General features: G+C 38.2%; 1 protein-coding gene across 1 annotated transcript in view; it reads right to left on the bottom strand.

Annotated features, from left to right (window-relative positions):
• Positions 1-9,657, bottom strand: part of LOC107732364 (transcriptional protein SWT1-like) — a 19,874-nt gene extending 10,217 nt beyond the window's left edge. The window contains exons 1-13 of the mRNA XM_016543659.1: positions 9,647-9,657; positions 7,629-8,694; positions 7,026-7,070; positions 6,818-6,947; positions 6,319-6,414; positions 6,030-6,218; positions 5,164-5,257; positions 4,731-4,888; positions 4,470-4,627; positions 3,160-3,298; positions 1,162-1,304; positions 931-1,082; positions 166-309 (exon numbers count right to left, since the gene is read on the bottom strand). Of these exons, the coding sequence (XP_016399145.1) occupies positions 166-309; positions 931-1,082; positions 1,162-1,304; positions 3,160-3,298; positions 4,470-4,627; positions 4,731-4,888; positions 5,164-5,257; positions 6,030-6,218; positions 6,319-6,414; positions 6,818-6,947; positions 7,026-7,070; positions 7,629-8,694; positions 9,647-9,657 (2,525 nt within the window). The remainder of the gene's footprint in view (positions 1-165; positions 310-930; positions 1,083-1,161; positions 1,305-3,159; positions 3,299-4,469; positions 4,628-4,730; positions 4,889-5,163; positions 5,258-6,029; positions 6,219-6,318; positions 6,415-6,817; positions 6,948-7,025; positions 7,071-7,628; positions 8,695-9,646) is intronic.
• Between the last annotated feature and the right edge of the window lie 566 nt (positions 9,658-10,223).

Genomic DNA, 10,223 nt, shown 5'->3' with positions numbered 1-10,223 from the left:
CCCACCCACCACGTGCAACACACACCTACCTCTGTCCTCTACATGCTCAGGTGACTAAGGACACACACTGAGCAAATTCTGCTTGGAGGCACATGATTGGAATGGTAATAGATGCTTCTAGGACTGCAGAATTGTGTGTGTGTGTGTTTATTAGAATGTGTGTACCTCTGAAGAGCCTCCAGTAGCTGTTTCAGTGCAGTGGAGAGCCTTTGTAGGCAGGAGAGGGCTTCCTGAGGTGGGGGTGAGGTAGATCGCTGGCTGGGCTCAGTGGATCCTGGAGTGTAGTGGAGCGCTGAGAACAAAGCCGAACTGAAGAGAGAAACAAACGGAAATTAACATTAAAACAACACTGTAATGCAGTGAAGTTTCTTTTTTGTTTGCTGTCGATAAAGCCTCAGTAGACAGTGTAAGACCTGATCAGCATTTCTTCTCATTCTTCAAAGTTAATATTTTAGCAGAGGGTGTTTATGAAACAAAACAAACAAAAATAATTAAAAATTTTTTAAAAGAAGTCACCAAAGTCTAAAAAATACAGTAAAAGGTAATATTGTGAAATTTCATTACAATTTAAAATAAAAAAGAAGTTTTCTTAAAATGTAATTTATTCCTGTGATAGCAAAGCTGAATATTCAGCAGCCATTACTCCAGTCTTCAGTGTTACATGATGCCTCAGAAATCATTCTGATGTGCTGATTTGGCGCGCAATAACATTATTATTAATGTTGAAAACATTTGTGCTGCGTTATACTTGTGTGGAAACTATTATTAAAAAATCTGGATTTTTTTGATAAATAGAAAGTTAAAAAGAACAGCATTTATTTAAAAATATAAATATTTTGTATTTTGCGAAACTTACGGAGTCCAAACTTTTGAACAGAAGTGTATGTTGAGAAATAAATACACTTCTGTCTTTGTCATTGACTCTCTTACCTAATCTGACACACATTGTTCCAGATGCTCTCAAATAACATCCAAACATTTTGATGTGATGTCTGAGGAGGCGGAGCTACATCCTCCTCTATCTCTGCCATCAGAGAGTCCTTATTATCAGTGTCATCACCCTCTGCTGGTGCTTTCGGAGACTGTCTCACACACACACACACAATTAATGAGTAATTAGAATTAAACAATTATCCACTGTTATATCATAATGAGACTGACCTGTAGTCTTTCCTTTAGCATATGCAGTGTAGAAAGAGCTTGAGCTACATGACCATTGTACTGAGATCTGCCAGCCAGTGCCGACAGCAGCTCTGCAGCCAATCTCACAGCACTGAGAGCAGATATGTGCTCTATGGACCTGTCTACAGACAGACACAACACAACATTATATAACAGATAGATAGATAGACAGACAGACAGACAGACAGAACACTTACACATGAACTAATTTAACACATGACTATCTGCAATACAGTTCAGACATATTTCTGCTGTGTCATAATATATTCTGTCCATTCTGTCTGTTTGCTATCTTTTTATGATCTCCTCAGTTTCTGGAGTCAGGAGGCCCTGATAGCCTGTGGACACTGCTGAAGAAAGGAAGGGAGGAGAGAAGCTTAAAAAAAGGCAGAAGTGGGTTAAAAACAATAAAGTTTTACAAATGTGTTCACAGCTCTAAGTGGGAGAGAGACCCATTTATAAAAGGTCATCGTCTCTTGGACACATACCACTAACCCACTAACACAAAAGAACACACAAAATGAGTGAAGGACACTCCCTCAACTCCATAAAGTGCAGTAAATCACATTTAGGCGAGAACAGGAGGGCCCTGGTACTTTTCCACCCCTCCACTCCTGCACAAACTCCCTTCCTCCCCTCTGTCGGGCTGGGCTCATAGCCAAAGGCAGCAGAGAAGAAAGGCACAGTCATACTCCTGCTGCAGTGATTGGCAGAATGAGGTCAAACTCATAACTCCACACACAACATGAGAACAGTGTGAGAGTATGAGTGTGGACCAAAACCACAAACTTAGAGATGTGCATACACACAAACAAACACCAATTACCCTGGTGTTTAGTGGGAACCATTTAAAGTAATAATTTACCCAAAAATTCTGTCATCTTTTACTCTGTAGTATTTTTTCCCTCTCACTGGGGACCAGCAACTGTTCAGTTACCCACATTCTTCAAAATACCTTATTTTGTGTTCAGCAGAAGAAAGAAACTCATACACGGTTAGAACAACTTGAAAGTAAATGATGACAGAATGTTCATCTATGGGTGAGCTATCCCTTAATGACATAATGAGCAACTGTAGGACATACAAACAGCCCAGCAGGGGGAGCAGGTTGAGTAGTCCCTAAATCTATGCATTTTTGTCCTTTCTTACATAAAGATTATGAGGAAACAAACTGTGACAGAATAGAATAGAATAGAATTACTGTAATAACAAAATGAAAATTCAGAGATTTTCAGATTCAACATTTTAGAAATACAATAATGAATTTGACAAAGGTGTGTCAGCAATGCATGATTACTTATGAATAATAATTTTTTTTTTTTGAGAATATACACAATTGTTTAAAAGTTTGGAGTTGGAATGTTTTTAAAAGAAGGCTCACCAAGGCCGCATTATTTTTCCACAAATATAGTAAATACAGCAATATTGTGGATATTATTGCAATTTGAAATTACTGCTTTATATTTTAATATATTTTAAAATGTAATTTATTCATGTGATGATGAGGCTGAATTTTAAGTCATTACTCCAGTCTTCAGTGTCACATGATCCTTCAGAAATCATTCTAATATGTTGATTTGAAGGTCAAGTAACATTTCTTATTATCAATGTTGAAAACAGTTGTGCTGCTTCATATTTTTGTGAAAACTTTGATATATTTTTTTTCCAGAATTCTTTGTTGAATAGGAAGTTCAAAAGAACAGCATTTATTTGAAACAGAAATATTTTGCAACATTATAAATGCCTTCACTTTTTTTTACTGACCCCAAACATTTGAACAGTAGTGTAACAGAACAGAATTGTGGAATACAATAAAAATAAAAATCTACAATGGGACAGAACAGAATTCTAAAACAACATAATTCTATAATTAGAATATAATTATAGCACAAAATTGGGATTCTAATTTAGAGAGGGATAAAATTGGAATTTATTATAGTTACAGAGTATCAGATTAAAGTAGTGAGACATACACACCTGAACAGAGACAGTCACTCAGCATCTCCACACAGCTGAGCAGGCTCCTCTTAATAATGCTTCCGAACACAGCTATCCAGTGCTTCTTAAAACACTTGAGCAGCCCCTCCAGATTCCACGGAGGCTTCACATACACTATCTGCATACACAAACAGATAAGGTCAAAGAGAATGGGACTACAGAGAATGTGAGACCTGAATCACACTTAAAGGGATAGTTCACCCAAAAATGAAAATTTGATGTTTATCTGCTTACCCCCAGGGCATCCAAGATGTAGGTGACTTTGTTTCTTCAGTAGAACACATATGATGATTTTTAAGTCCAACCGTTGCAGTCTATCAGTCTTATAATGAATGGCAATGGTAACAAAATCTATGAGAGTAAAAAAAACATGCACCAGACAAATCAAAATTAAACCCTGCGGCTCGTGACGACACACTGATGTCCTAAGACACGAAACGATCGGTTTGTGCCAGAAACCGAACAGTATTTATATAATTCTTTACCTCTAATACACCACTATGTCCAACTGCCTTTGAGCGCTTGCACGGCATCCGGTGCGTGAGGTGTGTACGCACTCTGGCGTAGTTTACGCAAGCGCCGGAAGTGATCTCTCGCGCGTATACCTCACTCATTGTTTACACAGTGCACAAACATTGTAGGTACGACTAGTCCGACTCTCTAACCATTAGGCCACGACTTCCCCAAAATTTACCTAAGTACAGTAACGAAGTAAAACTACTCCGTTACTGTCCACCACTGCTCAAAGGGTTAGTTCACCCAAAAATGAAATTAGCCCATGAATTACTCACCCTCAAGTCACGAATCCAGTCGGAGTTATATTAAAAATTGTCTTTGATCTTTCAAGCTGTTTAATGCCACTCAGCGGGTGTTGCTAATCGGTGCCTGGGTTGCGTACATATATGTGGGGCGGAGCTATCAAAATAGGGGCAAGACCCTTTTGGGGTAGGGGCGTGTTTGTTTTGGTGATTTCAAATATCAACCTTGGCTACCAGAAATCGCTTACTCTGCCTTTAAATAAAAGTGCCCATCCATTAAAAAAATTTTTTCTTACGAAAACGCATCGATTCGCTACAGGAGGCCTTTGTTCACCCCCCCGAGCCGTGTGAGACACTTTTTTTTAATGGATGGGAGCTCTTTATTTAAATTCTTTTGGACTGATGTTTGTAACACTCCAAAGAGAAAGGAAAAAATGAAATCGCATCATATGACCCCTTTAAGAGGAGCAGTTCTTAATATAAACTTCATAAAAAATGAATAGATCAATAGATCAATGTGTGCAGTGGTACCTCAGTCCACAGTTCTCCAAAAGCCGCCTTCATCTCTTCCTCCAGCACCTCTGACAGTGCCACCTGGAGGCAGGACTCCAACAAAGACACACACTCGCTCAACTGTCGTTCCTCCGCTTCATCACTGCATTTATTCTTTTGTGATCCTTTCTCCTCTGCTTGATCACACAGGGAGGTGGCAACAAAATTACATTCAGGCCTTTGTAACTTAAGAATTAAAAAAACTACTAATGAAGGAAAAACTGTGACACGGTAACTGACCTTTCTCTACAGGTTCAGCTGGGGGCGGCACAGCGGGTTGAGCATGAATGTAATTTAGAATTGTAGATCTGGTTCCCTCCACTTCTTTTACCAAGTCTACCTTACTTAAGGCCTTCACCCCACTGAGCAGAGCCTTGCTGCACAAGTTCTTATCATTGCTACAAAAAGAAACCAGAGAGAGAGAGAGAGAAGACACATTTGAGCAGAAGGAAGTCATGTCCTCTACCTTCAATATGAACATTCTTCAGGGTGACACTAATGGCTGAAATATAATCATTAAATCAGATAATCTTCATTCATAAAGCAAACACATGGCCACCTTGCATTTCATTAGCTATGTCAAATGACAAGGCAGGTCAAACAAATGGGAATGTCCTTAATGTCATGCAGACATGCCTAGAGGTGAAACAGAGGTATGAGAATTTGTACTCACGTGCAAAGAACTAGTGCTCCCTCTGGGTACAGAGCCTGGTACTGCAGACAGCACTCCAGCACTCTGTCGTCATTATTCACAACACCAGGCCCACCTGAATGAGAGAAAAGCCAAGAGACAAAGGCTGAACTCATATAATCCATATTATGCACAGTACTTTTGTAGATTAGGAGTGGTGCAACTATGTCAAAGGTGTCTGGGTGGCATAATGTTTCCTGTGGATTCTTTAAGTATGCATGAATGCTTTTAGAGCTAATATTGCCTATAATCCACTGCACTATGGAAGAGCTTGAGTTTCAGAATTTTTGATGTAGATGACTATATGACAAAGTGGTTTTTGGTATCACAATGCAATTTTATGACACAGCTGTAAAACACTTTTTAACACTACTTTGGAATCACACAACCGGTCTTATAATTTAATATTAATAATTTTAAAATAATGCAGTGCTATTTTAATATATTTTATATACTTTTATAGTATTTATTTATATTTTGAATTTGGCCTTTATTTTTTCATATTTTCAGTTGTCAAATTTAAGTTTTTCCATCTAATATTTATACTTTGACTTTAATTCAGTTAACAAAAATGAATAATGCAGCTGAGTGGTAACGTCTTTAATTATACAATTGTTCAAAGTCTTTTTACAAGTACAATTAATTATCATGAACTTTAAATGAAATAAGAAAGAAAATAATTATGGACCAATGAGGGTTTTTTATTCAAACGGAAATGCCCCTGCAGTAGATTTTTATTGCCCCTTCACAAAGTGTGCTTCTTTTTACATTTCTTGAAAAATAAGACACACAGTACAGGCACATCACGAATACAAATAATAATGCATCTCAGGATAAGAATCACTCACCAACAGCTTGAGATGCCTGCTGCATTGACTGGCCCACAAGTCTGGGCTCCTGATTTTTTAGGCAGCTGTAAATGTAGTGGACAGCTGGCCTGGCTTTGTATTCCACTTTGCTGGAGAGTTTACCACTCTTTAGATAGTCCAACTCCTGCAGCACCACCCATGGGATCAGCAAAGTGGGGAACCCCAGCCCTGTGATGAGGATGTTCAGAGTGAAATGTTGCATCCACATAATTCTTCCAATGTTTTAAAGTTAAAAGCTAGTGACTTAAAATCTCTCTTTTTTTCTTACCACCAAGACCATGTGACCTAATCTTCTTCACAAACTCCAGGTGGCTGAGCAGCACATTGGTATCCAGAACAATAAGCAGGGCCTGTTTATGTTGATCTTCACATGTATGAGTTAAACGCACAAAGACACAATAGAGCATAACTATGCACCATGATTCAAATAAAAGAATCTTTACAACAAGGTGCATACTGTTGGACGTTACTAACTTGAGGCTCGTACACCAAGGATGATAACGATAACAATAAAGATATCATTTTAAATCACTCTAAATGTAAATAACTAGCACAGTCCACACAACAACTACAATGATAACGGCACAGAGGATATTGTTGGAATCACTTTCGCAATGATTTTTTTCCAGCTGATGAACGATAAAAACATTGGCATCCGTTCAAACACTGACATATTTATTTTTATAGTTATCATTCTTGGAGAGTGAACGGGCCTTTAGCTATTCCAGTAATAAGTTATTAAAAAAATTATTCATAGGTGACTTTACTAAGCATTGTGCCGGCACCCTCTTCTGGAGCGTCAATGTCCATGCAGGTGAGCTCTCCGCAGTTCTCTATCAAGTTCACCTCCAGTCGCCTCTCAGAGCGTGCCAGATGAAGCTCCTCCACCAGCTCCATCTAAACAAGGAACGAAAGAGAATGAGAAACATACAAATCCAGAAGACTTCATTCTAAAATCAGAGGCACGTTGTTAACCTCGTGGTCGCAGTCAAGGGTCTCTGCAGCCTCCTGGAGAGTTACCTGAAATCATACATAGGTATGTTAGAGATATGTTACAATTCAGCATCATTAATAATGTTCAAATTCACTGTCATTTCCTCTTAAATACAATCTAAAATTGACCATATTCTCTTTTTTGTTGTCTTCAATACCGTGAGGACTATTGGATAATGTTAACCGGTACCCCAATAGCCTTATAGCCACTGTTTTAGTGAACTCTCATACAGATCTGACTGTATTCTGCTATAAAACTGTGCTGGAAATTTTTCATGGAGAATTAAATGTTTTACTTGAAAAGAGTGCTAATGAAAGTTTTTAAAGAGTATGGAAATATTTCTTATGTTGCAATCTGAAATGTTGAAATGTACTGTGCAGCCATAGAGGGAAATGGAACAAGTGTATGCTACAACTAGTTTGTCTTATGACTCAGTCTAGATGGGAAGTAACTAATGATAGAGATGCTTAGAAGAGAAGTGAGTGAAAACAATCAAATTGAAGAAAATATTTCAACCTTACTATTTCTATGCATTTCTTAAAATATAAATATGTGAATAATCGTTTGGTTGGAGAGTCACTTACATGTTGTACCTTGCAGGAAGTATTGCTCGGCGTTGTGGCCTCTCTTGTTTTGTCAGTGTGTGTCTGCTGGACTGGTCTGCAGTGAGATGTAGACGAAAGATGTGACAAGCTAAGAGAAGAGGGTTTATGAGAGGTTTGAGCAGAAACCTCTTGAAGCCTCTGTCCTTGCTGCTGTGAGATGAGAAATTTGTGTTTAGATGGAGTAGAATCATGGAAAGAAGGCCGAGCGGTACTTTGAGTCCTGCTATCTGAAGAATTCACATTACACACATCCGTGTTTGTCCAAGCTTTAACAGCAGTGACCTTCTTTGGGATCTTGAAACTGACATTTGCTGTGGGACCAACAAGGGATGGCCTTTTTTCTCCTAAGATTACACCAGGGACATTACCCAACTGTACATGGTCTAGCTTCTTGGGTGAAATATCTTCTGGTAATTTCAGTTTAGAGCCTACATGTTTCACTACTGGCAAAGCTTCTTTGGAGTTGCCTTGAGAACTCTGTGCACCAACATTATGGTCAATCTTCTTGAACCTCCTGGCCACCAACGTCTTCCTCGTTTCCTTTTGAACTTCAGAATGAGATTCTGCATGTGCAGCATTGGTCATGTTTTTGATGTCTCTTCGTTTGGGTTCAGCATGAAGCTCTGGTGACAACGGCCTTTTCATGAGTTTCCTCCTTTTCTCTTGTGGTTTCTCAGGGGAACAATCATCCTTTGCAGGTGTCCGCCTGGGATACTCTGCTGTGGATCTCCTCGATACCAGCTCCTGTCTCTTTTTCTCCAACTCTTTTGAAGAAGGCTGGTTTGTTGCAGAATGCCTGCTGGAGCTTTTCCCTGAGATATGGGGACTTGCTTTTTCATGCTTCCCTTTATGATTCACTTGCTCCTTCTCATGTGTGACAGGTGACTTGAAAACTGGCCTGGAATTCTCTGTTGTTTGGCTTTCTCGGGATCTTTCTTCCCTGCTCTTGCTGTCTCTAACTTTTGCTTTCTTGAATCCTCCTTCAAATCCTTTTGTTGATGTTGAGTCAGTGGCCCTCCTCTCTTTAGCTCTGTCTTTGTCAGAACTGCAAATCATTAGAAAAAGAAGTCAGTGGTAAGTTTTATTGAATAGATAACACTCACGGTAACTCTGGCGAGAAAACGGTGATTGAGGAAATATAAAAATGTGATCTGATTTACTTTCTATATTAAATTTTTTGTTGTTTTAGGTTCTTCTATGTTTTATTTACATTTATTATGCTGATCTTTTTTAACTTGTGCATTGCACTATTATTACATTGCATTATGCTGAAGCAGGGTAAGAGGCTCTACCACAATAAAGCTAACTTGTGACCTTCTGTAATAAATGCTGATGGTATAACACCTGTAAGCAAGACATGTATCTGATGAACTTGTGTTAAGAACATCTACTTACTCTCAGGTGCACTTGGAAATTGTTAGCCATGGCATGTGAAGTACTGTATTTGCTTAATGCAGATTTAAAATGTAGATTCCTATAACCAAGTAATCATTGATTAAACGCATTACTCTTTTTATCATCAACTTTTATTGTATTCTGGTTATAACGGAATCAATTTCAGTTAAAGGTTTCATAATTTTTTTGAAGGGGCAATGAAAGAATTTGACTTGCCCAACCGAACAAGTAACTTGCTGATTAAAACGTCAGCAACCAAAAAAGAACAAAACAAAAAAACAACGAAACTTCGGTGAGAATAGTTCTTGTTTTATAACGGCGTTTGATACTACATAATGTAATTACGATAACAAGGTAGCGCCAGTTGAGGCTCTTGCAACCTGTCTGTGAGAGAAATCAAATCAAATGAGGGCAACAGCACACAAAGAGAAACAAACAAACATACTGCGGTAAAACATTATAAACATACTGCGGTACAGTCAAAATATTGAGTTTTTATATTTATAACATATGATAGTTAAACGACGGCACAATTATAAGATCGTTTGCAAATGTGACATAGATTTTTTATAAAACAACTATGTTAATATAAAGTGACTTACATTTTAGACATAATGACAGTTTATTTCGCCAACGAGAAGAGTTCCAAACAAATATACTGCAGAACTTGCACATCTTTGAGCAGCAGACTATGTTCTTTCGTCGACGAATGATTCAGCGTTTTCGAATGAATCGTGTGAGTCAGTGGTTCAAATGGACATATTCATACAGTCACTTGCTTCATACTTGAATGAATCAGCCGTTTGAATGAATGACTGAATGATTCACTCATTAAGACAGTCACTTGCCGCCACCTACTGGCGGTTTAGTTTTATTTTTAAGTATCATTGCTTATAACGACTTAATTTTCTCGTGATCTCGACATAACGGGAGTTGTTTTCTCGTTATAACGACTTAATTTTCTCGTTATCTCGACATAACGGGAGTTGTTTTCTCGTTATAACGACTTAATTTTCTCGTTATCTCGACATAACGGGAGTTGTTTTCTCGTTATAACGACTTAATTTTCTCGTGATCTCGACATAACGGGAGTTGTTTTCTCGTTATAACGACTTAATTTTCTCGTTATCTCGACATAACGGGAGTTGTTTTCTCATTATAACGACTTAATTTTCTCGT

This window comes from Sinocyclocheilus rhinocerous, unplaced genomic scaffold, assembly GCF_001515625.1.
Source record: "Sinocyclocheilus rhinocerous isolate Xijiao unplaced genomic scaffold, SAMN03320098_v1.1 scaffold68, whole genome shotgun sequence".
NCBI classification, from domain to species: Eukaryota; Metazoa; Chordata; class Actinopteri; order Cypriniformes; family Cyprinidae; genus Sinocyclocheilus; species Sinocyclocheilus rhinocerous.
This window is presented reverse-complemented; position numbering and strand designations above follow the sequence as displayed.